Here is a 20,181-nt window from a genome sequence, read left to right on the forward strand (position 1 = left end):
AATGGTGCGTGTTGTATATAGCCCTTTTAGTTTAATACATTATTTGAGAAACAACGGGTCCCTCATTTGTGCAAGCAAACCGGTTATTTAAAATACCATAGCAGTGCAAACCAACCTAAATGCAGTATGTGCCTGTCCTATTTTGGCAAGCACGTTGTTTTTGCTTTGCATTATTCTGAACAGTGGAATCAACAGCCTTGGTAGTTGCTATTCAAGATATTGTCTAAAATTGAGAAATGAGCCATCTAACACCGCAGATTGCTTGGTTCTTACAGCTCCCTGAGCAGAGAGCTGGTGACTGTCAGTTACCGGCTCTCTGCTCTGCCTCCCAACGCTCAATGGAGCACTGGACTGTGGAGGGGGCAGGAACGACAGGCTCAGACTCTCAGCGACTCGTTGAAAGGCTGAGCTGGGTGCTGGTCCAGGCGTGTGGGTGGATCCCAATTCCATTGTCGCAATTTTACCCAAGTCTGGACCAGCTCTGTGACATCAGCAGACAACGGATTTCAGCCCACTGTCTGCTAAAAATGGGTCACAGGAGTGCAGAACAAACTGCACCCCTGTGAGCCACAGGAGAAGTATAGCCAAACAACCTTTAAATGTACTTCTCCTTTAAATTATAGAAAATATAGGTGCTATAAAAATAATTTAACTAACACTGGAGCTGCTGAGCATAAAGATTACTCACCATGACTTTTGGTGGACTCATGTGCGAGCCTTGTGACTTCATCTATGAAATAGAAAAGGTTGTCAGATTAGTCTGAAACATTCCTTGGTTGACAAAACAACTGTATTGTATACTTGAAGATAGTTTCATGACAAAGTAAACAGCTGGAAAATAAAGAACATCTGAAAAGGACTGTACTATAATAAGTATAAACAATACTACTTATCAGCTCTAATAATCCTATCTTTGAGGCGCTTGTAAAGTAAATTTAAAAAAATAAAAATAAAAAAATAAAAAAACACCCCACACACACGCCACACAAACATTTTATGTTATACTTACCTGCTCTGTGCAAAGGTTTTCCACAGAGCAGCCCCGGTCCTCCTCTTCTCAGGTCCCCAGCTGCCACGCTGGACCCCTTCCCCCTTGCAGAGTTCCCCCATAGCAAGCTGCCTGCTATGGGGGCACTCATGTGTGCTTGCTCCCGAGCCGACTCGCTCATGTCCAGCCCTGCCCCCAGCCTCGCTGGCAGTGATTGACAGCAGCGAGAGCTAATGGCTTCTGGTGCTGCATCTCAGCCAATGAGCAGAGAGAGACCCGGGAGAGCCTTGGCTCTTGTGCACATTGCTGGATGGAAATTGGGCTTAGGTAAGCATTAAGGGGGAGGAGGGGTGGCTGCACACTGAAGGTTTATTACCTTTATGTATTCATGCAAAAACCTTCAGCCTGTACAACCACTTTAAGGCCTATTTATACCATTGTGCCTACGGGGACTGAAGTTATCCGATCCAGGGGTTCCAGAACTTTTCAAAGCGATGTTGGTTATGAAGGATTACTAGCCAATTTTTCATTGATCACGATCCAAGAGATTTTGTTTTTCACTAATGCTAGGTTTATCACAGGAGTTTTCCATGCTCTCGCTATGGTAATTTTAGCTTCCAGAAAGATAAAGAAGGTGAGAGTTCTAAGATTTTTAGGTAACTCACTCGATAGATCAGAAAATAGTACCGTCTTAACATTTTTAGGAATATTCAATCCAGTCACTGAATATACCAGGTTGAATATTCTCATCCAGTACCGTTTTACTTTTGGGCATGTCCACCAAATGTGGAGCATGCTTCCTTTCTGGCCGCAGCCCCTGAAACAGAGAGGTGATGCATCCAGGTAGATTTTTGCCAACCAAGTACAAGGTACCATCGTGACAATACCTTGTAGTTTGCCTCATCTATAGTCTCCCCCAGATCTGACTCCCAAGCTAGTTGGTAAGAGAGTTTAGAACCCTGATCCGCAAACAGAGTGTACAACTAGAGGTTGACCGATATGGGTTTTTCTCTAGCCGATGCCGATATTTAAAAATCTCGGTGGCTAATGGCCGATATATGATGCCGATTTTTTTTGGGCCGATATATTAGGCCGATTTTTTTTTTCTTTTTTCCCTTAATCTCATAAAATCTAATAGTTAGACCCCCTTCACACTGGGGCGTTTTTCAGGCACTTTTGGGCTAAAAATAGCGCCTGTAAAGTGCCTGCAAAACGGCTCCCCTGCAGTCTCAGTGTGAAATCTGAGTGCTTTCACACTGAGGCGATGCGCTGGCAAGATGTTAAAAAAAAGTCCTGCAAGCAGCATCTTTGGAGCAGTGCATACGGCTGCTCCACCACTCCTGCCCATTGAAATTAATGCGCACCGCTGTCGAAGCGCCTGCAAAGCGTTTCGGCAGCGGCGCTTCGGGGGCGCATTTAACCCCTTCCTCGGACGCTAGCTGGGTTATAAGCGCCCCGCTAGCAGCCGAATAGCGCCGCTAAAATGACGGTAAAGCGCCGCTAAAACTAGCAGTGTTTTACCGTCAACGCATGCCCGCTCCAGTGTGCAAGCAACCTTAAGTGATACAGAAAATTTCTTACATTTAAACATTTATTAAACAAAACAAACCTCCAATCAGTTCACTTGTATGTATAATTTAGAGTAAAAAAAACAACTATATCTTAAATATTAAATACACAAAAACAGGTAATCAAAACTTTTGGACGAAAAAAAATGGGCTAACTTTACTGCTTAGTTTTTTTTTTTTTTTTAATTCATTAGTGTATTTTTAAAAAAAAAAAAATTGCGCTTTAAAGACCGCTGCGCAAATACCATGTGACATAAAATATTTCAACTACCGCTATTTTTTTCCCTAGGGTCTCTGCTAAAAAAAATATATATATAATGTTTGGGGGTTCTAAGTGATTTTCTAGCAGAAAATACAGGATTTTTACTTGTAAGCAACAAGTGTCAGAAAAGATTTAGTCTTTAAATGGTTAAACTGAGAACTCCTACAGGTGGAGTTCAGCTCATTGATAAAAGAACCTGAAGAGATACAATGTATCTTCTTATCAGACTTGGCAGGCTGCCCAGGGAGGAGAGAAGTCTCTTCACAGAAAACTTCAGGCAACTTGCATTGACTACTATTACAGAAGTTATTTGCAAGTTCATGCTGAAGTTATAATCGGCCTTTTTTATCATCAGCACAATCGGACGATGCCGATTAATTAAAAAACGCCAAATATCTGCCGACCTCTATGTACAACTCTGATATACTATCACAAGTCCCCGGGCCATTCAAACATTCATTTTCATAAAAGGTCCATGTAGCAATATCAGCCTGATCTTGACAAAATGTCTGTAAACAATGATTAATTTGGAGGAGTCAAAATGTCCCAGACAGAGGCATTTGTAAGGTCTCCAGAAAAAAAAAAAAAAAAAAAAAAAAAAAAGGGGGAGGGTATTCTAATGGCTCCTTCACACGGGACAGATCCGAGATGATCCGCCCTGTGAACATCCGCTTGCTCAGCAGGGATCGCTCCGTGGATCCCCAGTAAACAGGCAGATGACAGGTCTGTCGCTGCACACTGTGCAGCGACGGACCTGCCACAGTGCCGCTCTCCCCTATGGGGGATCGGATGACGACGGACCGTAGAGTCCGTCGTCACCCGATCCGATCACGGATGGAAAAGTAGGTTTTTCCTCCGTTACACTTTTTCGGATCGGAGCGGGTCGGATGTCAGCGGACATGTCACCGATGACATCCGACGCTCCATAGATGTCTATGGAGGGTCTGTTCAGGTCCGCCTAAAAAAACTGACAGGCAGACCTGAACGGATCGTTCGTCTGAAAGAGGCCTAATGCCTTTATGGTCTATAAAATAAGCTATCCTGTAAAGGCCCTTGTTAATCCACCATATGAACTGTTGCGGATGTTGCCCAGAGGAAAATTGCGGATTTCTAAAAATGGGGCCACTGGGATATGGGGCGATTTCAGAGGATATATTTTATACACCATGTCCCAGAGATTCAAGGAATGTGAGAAGGAGGGACTGAGAATGGCTCTACGCTCTTTAGAGGGGATGCAGAGCAGGAGGTCAATAGGGAACAAAGTACTAGCTTGGGCCTCTTAATTTCAGTGGCACCCATTCTAAATGTCACCCCAATATACTTTATGAGCGCACCTGTGTTGCAACAGAGCACAACATATCATGTTTTGCTGTGAGCTGCCAAAAATACCACCTGCACAATTCTTGGTCCATTGTGGTGGTTTAAGTAGCCCATTCAAATGAATTAGCTGCCTTATAGCACATCACATTAATGTGCATGCGTTTAATGCACAACAATAGTGTAAGTGGGCACGAACATGGTTTTGAACTCTCTTTGCTCTGGAAACATAAAGATGAATAAAAATGCTGCGCCAAAGTCTACGGCAGCACCACAGACATACACTGTATAAGCAAAGGAAACCTGGTCATCACACCTAAACTATGTGGACAACCCTACAAATTTTGGAGTTCAGATGTCATCAGTGAAGAGCACTATTAACACCACTTCAGCCCCGGAAGAATTTACCCCCTTCCTGACCAGAGCGATTTTTGCGATTCGGCACTGCATCGCTTTAACTGACAATTGCGCGGTCGTGCGACGTGGCTCCCAAACAAAATTGAAGTCTTTTTTTACCACAAATAGAGCCTTCTTTTGGTGGTATTTGATCACCTCTGCGCTTTTTATTTTTTGCGCTATAAACAAAAAAAGAGCGACAATTTTGAAAAAAAACACATTATTTTACTTTTTGCTATAATAGATATCCCCCAAAAATATATAAAAAAACATTTTTTTCCTCAGTTTAGGCCGATACGTATTCTTCTACATATTTTTGTTAAAAAAAAAAATCACAATAAGTGATTATTGATCGGTTTGCGCAAAACTTATAGCGTTTACAAAATAGGGGATAGTTTTATGGCATTTTTATTAATAATTTTTTTTTTTTTTTTTTTTTTTTTTTTTAAAGGTGGCGATCAGCGATTTTTATTGTGACTGGGACATTATGGCGGACACATCGGACATTTTTGAGACCATTGTCATTTATACAGCAATCAGTGCTTTACAAATGCACTGATTCCTGTGTAAATGACACTGGCAGTGAAGGGGTTAACCACTAGGTGGCAGTGTAGGGGTTAAGTGTGTCCTAGGAGCATGTTTCTAACTGTGGGGGGGAATGGGCTATGTGTGACAAGTCATTGATCTCTGCTCCGATGACAGGGAACAGAGAACGGTGACACTGTCGCTAGGCAGAACGGGGAGATGCTTGTTTATATTAGCATCTCCCTGTTCTTCCTCCTCGTGAGGTGATCGCGGGTATACCCGCGGTGATCGAGTCCGCGGACCCTTCTGCCGCAGTATATCTGCGTGAGGCGGTCGGCAAGCAGTTAAGGCTACAACATAAAAAGCCATTTGAGACAATGGTGCACTTCCAACTTTGTGGCAATCGTTTTGGGAAGACTCTTTCTGTTATAGTATGACTGTGCACAGCTCTATTAAGAAATGGTTTGGCAATCTTAATGGACACACTTGAGTGTCCTGCAACGTGTCACCGTGATGAAACACTATTGACACCTCTGAGATGAATTGTAACACCAACTGCAAGCCAGGATTTCTTACCCAACATACCTGTAGGTACCTGACCTCACACATGCTCCATGGCTGAATGGGCACAAATTTCCCTAGACAGACACACTCCAACATGTTTTGGGAATCTTTCCTAATGGAGTAAATGCTGTAATAACCGCAAAAGGGGGTGGGGCTCGCAGAGTACAAATCTGACAGCCTCTGCTGGTCACGCACAGGCAGTATTTACAACCACCAGCAAAAATCTCCAGAGCTTTGGGTCTTTGTTTTGAAATAAACTATTTGAGAGTTTGGGATTTGATTGGAGATGGGGTTGGATACAGGTATATACTAGATTACCAAAAGTATTGGAACGCCTAATTTTACACGCACAAGAACTTTAATGACATCCAAGTCTTAGTCCATAGGGTTCAATATTGAGTTGGCCCAGCCTTTGCAGCTGTAACCACTTCAATTCTACTGGGAAGGCTGTCCACAAGGTTTAGGAGTGCCTCTATGGGAATGTTTGACCATTCTTCCAGAAGAACATTTGTGAGGTCAGGCACTGATGTGGACGAGAAGGCCTGGCTCAAAGTTTCCGATCTAATTCATCCCAACAGGTGTTCTATCAGGTTGAGGTCAGCTGCTCACCAAAGCCCCCCTTATATCAGAGACCTCTTACAATACTGTAGTCACTGGGAGGTGCGAGAGAGAAGGGAGGGAGGCGGGGGGGGTGGGACTTCACTCACAGTGGGTGGACAGGTGAATGGATCGGCAGGCTGCACCTTTCCTCTTCTAGCTGCTGGGTTTCAAACCTCCCGCCCACACATTCCCTTCTCTGAGGTACAACACTGTTGGTGAGTGTGGGCGGAGCAGGCACAGGAGGAGGAGCAGAAACAGCTCATCCGTGCAGGGGGGCTGGATTGCCAGGGTCAGTGATGGCTCTGGCCTGTGAGCACCGGTGTTCTGACAGCTCTCTGCTTGCTAGGAGACATGCAAGTGAGCCACGACTGGGAGCAGGGGCTTCGGGGGGGGGGGGGGGGCATCAGATTAGCAGTTAAATGCCCCCCTGTAGCGACGCCACTGATCAGAAAACAACGTGCACCACAAAAACCCTTAACCATATACGATCACCCGACAATAGTACAAAACATAATCCTTACCTCCCGTTCAAGATACTCCCGTCTCTTCCTAGCACTTTCGTGCCGCCAGAGCTTTAATGAAACAATGGCACCAATTAGGTAGACAAGCATGGTGACAAACAAAAAAATGATGGCTGCTGTCTGCCCTCCTTCCACTCGGCAGAACGTGGAGTTTATCGAATTGTTAAACAATGGATAGTAGCACAGTCCTCCTCGGTTTGTGTCATTCACGTACACAATCGCTGCTGCCATGTATAATATAAAAAGACAGATGTTGATCCCAAATTCTGTTAGAGGCCACCAGTGAGCATCTAGAAGGATGGTCCTATAGTACATGGACATACCTAGGACTAGAATAATTATAGTCACTAACCATGCCAAACCAGCCACTACAAGTACAAAAGGAGTCTTGGGTCCTGAATAATAGTATCCCCCTTGTAAACTTGCAGTGTAAGAATATGGCTGCGAGTAGCCAAACATGTTATACCATTCATTGTCTTTGTGGATGTAAGCCGTCACGCAGGCAAAAACACCAGCTCCAAGCAAAAGTTCAACCACACCCAGGATCCTGAGCAACCCAGCCCAAGACTTCATATAAGAGTACCGCAAATTGTAGTCTTCAACCATCTCAGTGTATGTCTTTACAGTTTGTGTATGCCGATCCAAAGAGCCATATGGGTCATCAGGAATCATAGCTTCCACCTCTTTCCTTGAGTTGTAGGTACCACCAGAACCTCCATATGGATCTTTGTAAGAGCTCCCAGCAGCCTTGGAATTTGCTCCTGAATTTTTTCCATGTGCTGAAGAAGTAGGTAGAGATGGTGATCGTGGAGGAGAGCACCGTGCCCCTCCTGAAATGTAGTTAAGTTCTGAAATTGGTTCTTCCCATGCCGTCTCTTTTTTTCCTTTAAAGAATTTTTTCCAGGAATCTGGAATAAACCTTCTTACAGGTCTAAGCTCATGTGGAGTTACTGGATCCTCACTATCGCTTGGGTAGAACTCCGGCCCAAATGGAGGATGAAGTGGTAGCGGAGGTGGAGGTAAAGGATCGGCGCTCAGAGCCAATTCACAATCCTCCAAGGTTTGGATATTAACGCCAGCTGCATTGGGCTCTGCTGGTACTTGATCATACTGGGCGGCGCGCTTGTTTGTCGCCCTGCCTTTGGATCTTATTTCTGATGACAATGCTCCTCCAGACATTTGTGTAAGTTTGCTGAAAAAACATAACATAAAATATTGTTATTTTAAAATACAAAACAACACGAATAAGATGTTAAAAGAACATTACACAAAAATTAGGCAGCATTCACACTTGAGCTGAGCATCTTTGATTCTTTTTTTCAGGCTCTTCTTTTCATTGCTTGTACAGGAGTTTGAGCATTTTTGCTTGAGTGTTTTTTCATTATTATTATTTTTAATGCAAAGCTTGTTAGAATCTTTGAGCTACAAAACGCTCAGGTGAGAACTGGGTCAGGTGACTCATGTCCAATCACTTAAACCTATTCTCCTATTCTACCAATTAAAAGAAGAACTCCACCCGAATACAAATGTTTCAATCCTAAAACTTGTCCCTATATAAAAGTAAGAAATATATACTAACTAGTCCATGGAGTGCAGCGTTGTCATGTTTATAGGGGAACTCTCCTTACCCCACTACTCTACAGCACTGCCATCCTGAATTGGAATCCAGCATCTACGAGACCTTGCAGATCCCCACGGCATGTTGGGATCCCCTGCACCTGGGCCCTGTCAGTAGGCTGGTAGTGACCCCCCTGCCGTTTCTGCGCATGCTTGAGATCCCACAAACTGGCAAATGGGATATGTAATGTAGAAATCCTGGAAATCAATTTATGGGAATGTGCAGAAACACTACAAGGGATCCCAGAGTAACTGGCAGCGTTCCTGCACATGCGGGGGGTTCAGGCACAGCGGCCAGTTGTAATACACTGTCAGATTAGTTTTCAAACAACCAGTATCAAAAAGCGAACCTGATCTGAAGGAAAACATTTTTACAGTAACCACAGTGCTAAAACGTGCGCAACCTTCTAAGTAGTTTGGGATTATAGGGAGTGTTCCTTTATACACAAGGCCAAACATTTGAGGACACATGACCAGAACACCTTCACCACTTGCCTACAGGGCACTTATAGCCCCTTCCTGCCCAGGCCGATTTTCAACTTTCAGCGCTGTCACACTATGAATGACAATTGCGCGGTCATGCAACGCTGTACCCATATAAAAGAAAAATCCACACAAATAGCGATTTCTTTTAATGATATTTAATCACCACTGGGTTTTTTATTTTTTGATAAACAAACGAAAAAAAGACCGAAAAAATAAATAAAAATAAAAACACATAAAAAATAAATAAATAAAAATGTTATAGTTTGTTTTAAAATTTTGCAAACAGGTAATTTTTTTACTTCACTGATGGGCACTGATGGGAACGGATAGGAACGGATGAGGCAGCACTGATGGGACTACACTGATAATCAGTGCCCTGATTATTAATTTAGATGTCCCTTTATAGCTGGATACACATTATACAACTTTTGTTGTTCAATTTCCTTTAGATTTACCTTCAACTATGTAGTGCAGGGACCTGCCTAATTGCATACAAAGTGTTTAGGTTTGACCTCATATTATATGGTTTTGGTAAATCTAAAAAGGAAAGTTGTACAAGAAAATTGTATAAAAGTTGTACAGTGTGTAGCCAGCTTTACACAAGCTGGTTATCGGCTCTCTTCACCCCTCCTGTGTTACGTTTGTTACAATATGATTTTTTTATATTAATCAGACATAAGATACATGGGACATAACATTACACAATAGTGGTTGGTCATAGAGATACTGTCAGGTTCTGGCTTGAGTAGACAATGGGTACGTTGTATTGTTGTATTCAATTGACAGTTTTCAGTAAGAGATTTACTTGTTTGAGGTTCTTTCAGCTCTCAAACTGAAAGAATGACTGTTAGATTACTGTCAGTTTTTTGGCTTGAGTAGATTTCTCAAACAAATGCTGCGGCATACAATCGGTAGGAAGATATCATTGTTGTTTCCAATTGACAGTTTCAACAGTTACAGTAAACAGGTATGTTTTCTGTTGCTTGGTAACTATGGTAAACAGCCTGGCACATAAAAGGGGGATTCAGGCATAAGCTAGGGACACACATACACATATCATCATGCTGTAAGATCAGAAGCCACCCATGATAGAAGAAACGTGCCTGATCCTCCAGAAGAATCATTGCCAATGGAGATCACGAACATACAGTAACAGAAGATAAGTAACCTTTAAGTGTATTTGTACTGATTTAGACCATAGGCTGTTCATTTGATAGGTATTTTGCTTGTTATAGATATCTGTTAGTCTTGTATTGTATTCCTAAGATTGTAATAGTTTAGTATGTACAGCATCTTTGTATAGTAAAAGCACATTTACACACTGCAGAAATCTCAGCTTCCTTGCTTATACCACAGAGTAACCTTGCTAGATAGACGCAAGCAAATCACCTCCTCATGCTGTCAGTGTGAGGAAAGGAAAGCCGATAGCCGGCTTGTGTTTACATGCGTGATCATCTGCCATTGGACACAGCTGATCACAGCTGGGCCGCTGTGATTGGCTCTTTACCCCGATCTGTGATCAGCCGATTCTGAAGAACTTGGCGATTACAGGGGGCGCGCAGGTTGCGCGATCACTAGAGGATGTTCATGGATGCCCTCCAAGCAAAGTAAGCCCATGTTGTAGCCGTCTTTCGGCTATAGCGTGGGCAGGAAGGGGGATTAATTACCTCGTTTGACATCCCATTCCAAAAACCATGGATATTAGTAGGGAGTTGACCTCCCTCTCCCTTTGCTACTATAACAGCATCCACACTTCTGGGTCTGTGGTCATTTGTGCCCATTCAGCCGAAAGAAATTTGTGAAGTCAGGTACTCATGTACAAATGACCTGGCTCACAATTGGAGTTCCAATCAATTCTAAAAAGGTGTTTAGTAGGGTTGAGGTCAGACCTTATAAGTTCCTCCATATCAATCCACATCTTTATTGACCTGAACCCAATACATTGTCCACAAACCATACATAATAATGGCGCGTACACACGATCGGACATTCCGACAACGAAATCCTGGATTTATTTCCGACGGATGTTGGCTCAAACTTGTCTTGCATACACACGGTCGCACAAATGTTGAAGGAAATTCTGATTGTCAAGAACGTGCTGATGTACAACACGCACTATGGCACTATAAAGAGGAAGTTCAGTAGCCAGTGCGCCACCCTTTGGGCTCCTTCACAAATTCTCTTTCGGCTGAATGGGCACAAATGACCACAGACCCAGAAGTGTGGAGGCTGTTATAGTAGCAAAGAGAGAAGGAGGTCAACTCCCTACTAATATCCATGGTTTTTGGAATGGGATGTCAAACGAGGTCATTAATCCCCCTTCCCGCCCTGTAGCCGAAAGATGGCCACAGCGCCGGCTTACTTTGCTTGGAGGGCATCCATAGACATCCTCTTGTGATCGCAAGATCTGCTGCTGTCTTCATGCACTTGTTCTTTCTCCGCCATGTGCTCTCCCACTGCTCCAAAAGAGAAGGGGCGGGGAATAGACTAGAAAGAAGGTCAGGGGTCGGCGGAGTTAAACGCATGCGCAGTGTATAAAAAGCAGAACACGCGTGCTTCATACATACGATCTGTGAGCGGAGGAAGGAGTAGCGGAAGGGCCGATCGTTCTAACGAAGGTACAATTTTAACTTGGGGCATCAGTGGCCTATACTGATTATAGATTGAGGCCAATATTGGGACAATATTATGCGAGTTTAGCCTGACATTAAGGTTTGCCTTGTGTTGTGTCTTGCAGATAAAATGGAAAGATTCAACAATCATGATTTCCTACCCCAATTCATTGATTTGTACAGAGAGCTGCCCTGTCTGTGGCAGACAAAACACCCCTTTTATACAAATCAAATAGAGGAAGGCAGCACTGGATAAATTGCTGGAATTTGTGAAGTTGCAGATCCCCATGGCAAAAATCAACTATTTGAAGTGCAAAATTGGTGGCCTGAGGAGCACTTATAATAGGGAGCGCAAGAAAGTCCAGGATTCCCAGAGGTCAGGAGCTGCGCAGATTACATTTATGTACCCAGGCTGTGGTACTATGACAGACTGCGATTTCTGTCAGACCAGACTGAAATCAGGCGATCACTCTCAAACCTTCCTTCCACCCCAGCTGAGGCTTCCGACGTCCAACCTGGGCCTTCCACCCAGGAAGAAGATGTGGAGGAGCCCAGCTTGAGTCAGGTATAGCATTGTTCAACATATTTCTCAAAATTGTGTGTGATTGATGAACAAGAAACTAAAACTCTGTCCCTTTCTCATACACAGGAAAGCCGCAGCCAGGAGGTGGAGTGGGGGAAAAGTGGCAGCCAGGAGGTGGAGTGGGGGAAAAGTGGCAGCCAGGAGGTGGAGTGGGGGAAAAGTGGCAGCCAGGAGGTGGAGTGGGGGAAAAGTGGCAGCCAGGAGGTGGAGTGGGGGAAAAGTGGCAGCCAGGAGATGGAGGGGGGGAAAAGTGGCAGCCAGGAGGTGGAGGGGGGGAAAAGTGGCAGCCAGGAGGTGGAGGGGGGGAAAAGTGGCAGCCAGGAGGTGGAGGGGGGGAAAAGTGGCAGCCAGGAGGTGGAGGGGGGGAAAAGTGGCAGCCAGGAGGTGGAGGGGGGGAAAAGTGGCAGCCAGGAGGTGGAGGGGGGGAAAAGTGGCAGCCAGGAGGTGGAGGGGGGGAAAAGTGGCAGTCAGGAGGTGGAGGGGGGAAAAGTGGCAGCCAGGAGGTGGCCGGGCCCAGTAGCCTGACCGAATCCCAGGTCCCTCCCCTCCGCCTTCAACAAAAAAGGCCCAGGAAGGGGAGGAATGTGGAGGAGTCCGCATTTGGGTTAATTCTACAGGATTCTGTGGCCCTCAGACCCCCCCCCCCCCCAGTCTTCTTGAGGCCTATGCCTGCATGGCTGTCAACAAAATGCAGGAAATTGAGGTGGGCCAACGCCTCATTTGTGAGGAAGAAATATATATAGCCCTAAGTAAGGGGTTGAGGGGCGAACTCACAAGCAAAACCCACCTGTGTGAGTTGTACCATCCTCCTCCTCCTGCCACAACTCCAACACCAGAGCCACAGCCTGGAAGCAAGTGTGGAAGGAAGCGTGGATGGAAGACAAGAGAGTGATGGCTTGGGTTCGGTCTGGTCTGGAAAAAGACGCAGGCTGTTGTATGACCACAGCCCGGGGACATATGTGTCATCTGCTGCTGTTCCTGATCTCTGAGTCCTGGACCGGATTGTGCTCACTATTAAATGGACTCCTCAGGCTACCAATTTTGCACGTCAAATAGTTCATGTGTGCCCTGGGGTACAAAGGCTTTGCTAATTTCACCAGTTTATCCAGCATTGCCTTCATCTTTATTTTGTTAAGACCCCTTAATAAATGTCAATTTTTTATCATTGGCTATGTGTTTTAATTAAAAAAGGACAGTTTGTTTGCGAGTAGGCAAGTGCATTTCAAAAATACTATGTCAAATTAACAAGGGACACCAACACCAAACAACCTCCTTGAGGTTAAAAAAATACAAGATCATAATGGTGTTGTGGTAACTTGACACACAAAACGACTAAAAATATAGCGATCACTAGAAAACAAACCCAGGAGATCTTGATTTAAAAAAAAAAAAATCACTATAAACAGAAAATTATAAACATTATTCTGGAGATCTGGCGAAAAACTAAAAATTATTATTCATGAGATCACAAGAAATAATAAAGAAATCAGTTTGTGAGAACTCTGTGTGAATATGAGCAGCAAAACAACTTCATTATTCTAGCATTATAAAGAAGAAGAGAATGCGCTGCATTAAAAGATTTAAGAATTTGCAGCGTGACGAATGCGCTATCTCCATTACGAACGTTCGTTTTACCAGACCGAGCGCTTCCGTCTCGTACTTGATCCAGAGCATGCGTGGAATTTTGTGCGTCGGAATTGTGTACACACGCTTAGGAATTTCCGACAACGGATTTTTTTGTCGGAAAATGTGTGAACAAGCTCTCAAAATTTTTGTTGTCGGAAATTCCGACAAAAAATGTCCGATGGAGCCTACACATGGTTGGAATTTCCGACAACAAGCTCCCATCGAGCATTTGTTGTCAGAAATTCTGATTATGTGTACGCGGCATTAGAGTCAAATACAATATACGTACTCCAGTGCTAGGGACAATTCTCCTCAGTTCCTGTGCAGTCATCAGAATATCTCCAAAAGGGGTCCAACTACAAAAGCACGGTCTTATTTTTATCAGAGAGGGATTTTTTTTATATTATAATATATATATATATTTTTTTTTATTCTCTTTTATTGGTTGAACTAGATGGACTTGTGCCTTTTTTTCAACCAGACTAACAATGTTACTATGAATGGGTTAGAACTAGGGTTGCATCGATACTAGTTTTGGTGTCGATACCAAGCATTTGCACGAGTACTTGTACTCGTGCAAATGCTCCGATACTTGACCCGATACCTGTGTCCTCAGCGTAGCAGGGGGGCGGGCTGCCTCACAGATGATTGGTACGGGCAGTTACAAGCACCAATCTCCCTGTATACCTTTTAATAAAGAAGCTGACATTCGCTTCTCCTCCTCTTCCTCCAGCAGCTTTCAGCTGCTTTATTAAAAGATATACAGGGAGATTGGTGCTTGTAATTGCCCGCATCAATCACCCCGACTGTCCCGTGTCCTCCTGCAGCTCCCTGGGTCCTCCGCCGACTCCAAGAGTCTGCTCTGGTCCCCCTCTGTGCTCCTCCGGTCTCCCCCTGTGTCCTCCTATGGCTCCCTGGGTCCTCCATCGCCTCCCCTGGTGTCCTCCTGCGGCTTCCCAGGTTCTCCTCCAGGTCCTCTGCTGACTCCAAGAGTCTACTCTGGTCCCCCTCTGTGCTATTCCCCACCGTCCTGGATCTGTCAGGATGGAGAGCGGAGGAAGGAGTCGGTAAATCTGTCATTTGCCTCCCTGGGTCAACTGATAGCCTCCCATGACTTCCAATACCACCTTTACGCTGATGACACCCAAATCTATTTCTCTACCCCTCAGCTCACTCCCTCTGTCTCCTCACGTATCAGTAATTTACTCTCAGATATATCAGTCTGGATGTCTCACCCACTTCCTTAAACTCAATCTAGCCAAAACCGAACTTCTAATCCCCCCCCCCCCCCCATGCCTCTTCCCCTGATCTCTCTGTCAAAATCGATGGCACAACTATAAGCCCATCCCCACATGCCAAAGTCCTAGGTGTAGTCCTAGACTCTGAACTCTCCTTCAAGCAACACATCCAATCACTGTCCAAATCCTGCCGCCTCAACCTCCGCAACATCTCCAAAATACGCCCCTTTCTAACCAATGACACAACAAAGCTCTTAATTCACTCGCTGGTCATCTCTCGCCTTGACTACTGCAACTCCCTTCTCATTGGCTTACCTCTACATAGTCTATCACCTCTTCAATCCATTATGAATGCTGCTGCCAGACTCATCCACCTTACCAGTCGCTCTGTGTCTGCCACTCCTCTCTGTCAATCCCTCCACTGGCTTCCGCTCGGCCAAAGAATTAAATTCAAAATTCTAACAACTACCTACAAAGCCATCCACAATATCGCCCCCAGCTACATCACTTGCTTAGTCTCTAAATACCAACCTACTCGCTCTCTTCGTTCCTCTCAAGACCTCCTGCTCTCTAGCTCCCTTGTCACCTCCTCCCATGCTCGCCTCCAGGCCTTTTCCAAAGCCTCTCCAATCCTATGGAACTCCATACCCCAATCCGTCCGCTTATCTCCTACTTTATTAGCTTTCAGAAGATCCCTGAAAACCCTTCTCTTCAGAGAAGCCTATCCTACCCACACCTAACAACTGTACTTTATTTTTATTTATTTTTTTTTTCCCATCAGCTCATCCCCCACAGTTATTACCTTTTGTCTCCACTTGACCCTCCCTTCTAGATTGTAAGCTCTAACGAGCAGGGCCCCCTGATCCCTCCTGTATTGATTTGTATTGTAAGTGTACTGTCTGCCCCATGTTGTAAAGCGCTGTGCAAACTGTTGGCGCTATATAAATCCTGTATAATAATAATAATTTACCGGCTACTTCCTTTTCTGAATGCAGAGAGTCACTGACCCTGTCCATTCATAACTGAGCATTGTAAACTGTGTTTACTATGCTTCAGTTTATGAATGGGGAGGAGCCTCTGTCTGTTGTCCATTCATTTACAATGCAGCTGAGGCTACATTAGTGCCACATTAAAAAAAAAAAAATTGGTATCGGCAAGTACTTGAGAAAAAAGTATCGGCATTTGTACTCGGTCTTAAAAAAAATGTGTTATCAATGCAACCCTAGTTAGAACCTCTGCTAGCAACAGGAAAAAGGTTCTAACCCTTCTTCACAGCAAAATAAGGAAAACCTGAATTTAGTGTGAAGTTCCATTTGAAAGAACATTCAGAAAGTTATAAATTAAAAAAAAACAAAAAAACCCACATTCTAAATATTTGAACCATAGAATATACCATTACATAGCTAATCCGGTTTTGTATATATCTTCTAAGATTATGGTAAACTGAGCCTGGATCATACCAGTACACATACTGTACATATCCAGCAGGGATCAAATCACTCAAAAACAGAGACACAGTGAGGGAGATTTACTAAAACTGGTGCAGCTGTGCATAGTAAACAATCAGCTTCTAACTTGACAATAAAACCTAGAATCTGATTGGTTACTGTGCACAGCTGCAACAGATTCTGTATGCTCCGGTTTTAGTAAATCTCCTCCAAAGTCCTCCTGTAAATTGGTCACAGGTGGACAGATCTTCATATCTACAAGATCAGTGAGCCTTTAAAATGTATGAAAGCTACTCCTCAATGACTGTCCCTCTTTCTCACCAGTTTGGGCTCCTTATGCTTACCGCCCCTGAAAAGTTCCTGCAGTGGGTTGCATTTTAGGAGAGTATAGCAGCGACTGACAGGCGTTCAGAAGGCCCTATTGCCTCAGCTTGATGCCTGTTTTTTGGGTGTTTTTTGCAGGACAGCACCGCAACTGCTGCAAGCCTGTCAAACTTTGCAGCCTAAGATATAAATGCTGCAGCAGCATGTGTACAGCCCTATCAGGCTGCAATGTTAGAATTCAGGTGGGTGGCCAGGGGGTGGTAAAACCATGGCAGACACTGGTTTTTACCGTGCCCCCTCCCCCATGTGAAAGAGCTATTACAGAGCTTTTACTTCTAGATTGATTGTACACAGGTCATTTACAATACTTTGGCTACCTATACACAGAGCAATTAAAGGCAACCAATCTGAACATGGCCTAAAATATTCAAGCCATGCCCAGGTACAGCAATATGTTCATCAGTGGCAATTGTTATCAAATGCATCTCAAAAAATGCCCATGCTGGCACAACCACCAGTCAGCCCCAAAGAAATGATTGGGTGCTCTATGGATATGTTGCTCTATTACTTGGCACATTTGGCTTGTTGCCATCTAATTGTTTTGCATTATCAAATAAAAAGATCTTCTAGCCTGTTGGAAATTTCCATATCTACACAAAATGGGAACATATAAAGCTAAACTCCAGGCAAACAGTTAAACACACAGATAAGCGCTTTATCTCAGAAAGAATTTGTATTTCTTTTCATCCAGTCCTAAGATTTACACAGCTCCGCCACACAGCACAGCCCTGTGTGGCAGAGGTGGAGACCTGATATTTCTCTGCTGCAGTTCAGCAGCACTCACAGGTCTTGTACCACCCTTAGTCTGTGACTGGACAGTCAAAGAATAAGCAACACACTCTCCTCCTATCAACATGCTTCTTGACTAAAACACAGCTGGTTAGCTCCTTGTGCTGCTTCACCCTGACCTCTGCAAGCTCTGCTGTAAAAGGACTGCAAGAGGCTGATATCATGTCAAATTCAAGTACTTACACTGCTTGCATTTACAAAAATACATTTAATTATACATTAACCCTTTAGAGCCCATAGGAAGTGGCTTGCTATGGGGGCAGACACAGAAAAGGGAGGAGCCAAAGTCACTGGCTGGGGACCCCACAGAGCAGGGGAGTATAACATATTTGTTATTTTAATATATAAAAAAAATGCCTTTACAAAACTATGTATACACTGTGTTCACCAATCAGCTGAATTCTGGAGCCCAGGGTCAGACCCCACCATCAAGTTCCAGTGTCTGATCCCATTGATGGATGCTAGTGTCAGATCCAGAGTTAAACCTAATTTATGGACCTCAGTGTCAGTCATAGCGCCAAACCCCTGGATCAGATCCAGGGTAAAACCTCTGTGTCAGATCTCAGTTTCGGATCCCAGGGCTGAACCCAAAAACTGTACCCCAGAGTCAGATCTCAGTTTTGGATCCCAGGGTTAAACCCCAAAGCTGGATCCCGGAATTGCATCCGGGAGTCAAATCCAGGGTCCAACCTCAGTTTTGGATCCCAGGGTTGAACCCCAAAGCTGGATCCCGGAGTCAGGTTCAGGATCCAACCTGTGTCGGATCTTAGTTTCAGATCCCAGGGCTGAACCCAAAAACTGGACTCCAGGGTTGGATCCCAGAGTCAGATCTCAGTTTCGGATCCCAGGGTTAAACCACAAAGCTGGATCCCAGAATTGGATGCGGGAGTCAGACCCAGGGTCCAACCTCAGTTCCGGATCCCAGGGTTGAACCCCAAAGCTGGATCCCGAGATCAGATGTCAATGCTGGATTCTAGGGTCAGATCCCATTATTGGATCTTGGAGTCAGATCCAGGGTCCAACCTCAGTTTCAAATCCCAGGGTCTTAGACAGGTATCTGCACCCCCCTCCCCCCTGAAAGGTGCCAAATGTGACACCGGAGAGGGGGGAGGGTTCCGAAAAGCGGAGGTTCAATTTTTGTGTGAACCTTCGCTTTAAGGTGGTAATTAAACTCACTTGGTGCCTTATCTGCATTTAATTAGCCTCAGAACCTGTGTAATTCAAAGGTGTTTGGGTTTAAAGGGATGAGGTGGCAACTCTATCCTGGAGTCAGATCCGGGGTCCAACCTCAGTGTCAGATCCCGGGATTGAACCCCAAAGCTGGAACCCAGGGTTGGATCCCCGAGTCAGATCCAGGGTCCAACTTCACTGTCAGATCTCAGTTTCAAATGCCAGGATTGAACCCCAAAGCTGGATCCCATGATTGGATCCCGGAGTGAGATCCAGGGTCCAACCTCAGTGTCAGATCCCAGGATTGAACCCCAAAGCTGGATCCCAGAGTGAGATCCAGGGTCCAACCTCAGTGTCAGATCCCAGGATTGAACCCCAAAGCTGGAACCCAGGGTTGGATCCCCGAGTCAGATCCAGGGTCCAACTTCACTGTCAGATCTCAGTTTCAAATGCCAGGATTGAACCCCAAAGCTGGATCCCATGATTGGATCCCGGAGTGAGATCCAGGGTCCAACCTCAGTGTCAGATCCCAGGATTGAACCCCAAAGCTGGATTCTGGGGTCAGTGTTGGATCCCAGGATCAGATCTCAGTGTCAAGAGAGTTGTCCAAAGTCAGGCAGGTGTCTGTCAGATTTTGGGATGCCTATTCTATGGCTTCAGACCTGAACACTCGTCCTGCACATTGTGTTTAGTAAACAAAGTAGAAGCAGAGTGAGGATGTCACCTGCTGTGCGATGTTCAGAAGTCTCCGGGCATGTCTCCCGCCCTCCCTTTGTCGTCCTTGTTCTTCTGTCTGTATGGAGTGGAGTGTCTCCTGTGTCGGGGTTACCTCCTCTCCATAGAGTTGTATGGAGGACTGTTCTCCTTTAACGTGGGCACTCTCACCTGAAACCTGCACTCTCCCCGGGACAGGCTTCCTCTCTCCCGGTCACATGACCGTCCTCTCTCTCTGGGTGACGACATCGGCCCCGCCCTCCTCACAGGTAGTCAGGCAGGATCTGGCTCACCTCTGTGTAGTCCATTGTGTCACACTTCCTGTGTGTGTGACTGAGCCCATAGAACACCACAGGTGTGTCATGACCGGCTCTTCTCAGTAGAAAATAACCATATAATCCAGACAGAGTCCCTGAACTTTGGCCAATGAGAAAGCCTGCCTCATACCAGCAGGTGACATGACACTGACAGGGGGATCAAAGCACAACTACAGGCAACACTTTTTCACTTTGGATATAGAAATGGAGGGTTATAACCCCTGTCAGTTTTTAAACAAACTTTATATGAAGTGTACAAAGTGACACTTCATTCAAATGCACATAGCGTGACTGGGCCCCAAAATAAAAAGTTTTGTCTTCAGTTGTACACTGAATCAATCCCTAATCTATTTTATTTCTTTCTTTCCAGGTTTTTCCTCTGGAGAGGAGAGAAGGATACAATTTGCATTTGCACAAATGTGAAGAGAAAGTTATATGGGTGAGGGTTCTAAAACT

At 44.8% G+C, this 20,181-nt stretch overlaps 1 protein-coding gene across 2 annotated transcripts in view; it reads right to left on the bottom strand.

Annotated features, from left to right (window-relative positions):
• The window catches only part of MARVELD2 (MARVEL domain containing 2), a 58,016-nt gene extending 38,285 nt beyond the window's left edge, over positions 1 to 19,731 (bottom strand). Inside the window, exons 1-3 of one of the 2 annotated variants that reach the window (XM_073624425.1) lie at positions 19,580 to 19,731; positions 6,742 to 7,933; positions 689 to 730 (exon numbers count right to left, since the gene is read on the bottom strand). In XM_073624425.1, coding sequence (XP_073480526.1) covers positions 689 to 730; positions 6,742 to 7,920 — 1,221 coding nt within the window. In that variant the 5' untranslated portion in view covers positions 7,921 to 7,933; positions 19,580 to 19,731. Of the gene's footprint in view, positions 1 to 688; positions 731 to 6,741; positions 7,934 to 19,418 lie in introns of both variants that reach the window. The other variant, XM_073624424.1, reaches the window with a different exon arrangement.
• Between the last annotated feature and the right edge of the window lie 450 nt (positions 19,732 to 20,181).

The sequence above is a fragment of the Aquarana catesbeiana genome, linkage group LG01 (assembly GCF_042186555.1).
Source record: "Aquarana catesbeiana isolate 2022-GZ linkage group LG01, ASM4218655v1, whole genome shotgun sequence".
In the NCBI taxonomy this organism is placed as follows: domain Eukaryota; kingdom Metazoa; phylum Chordata; class Amphibia; order Anura; family Ranidae; genus Aquarana; species Aquarana catesbeiana.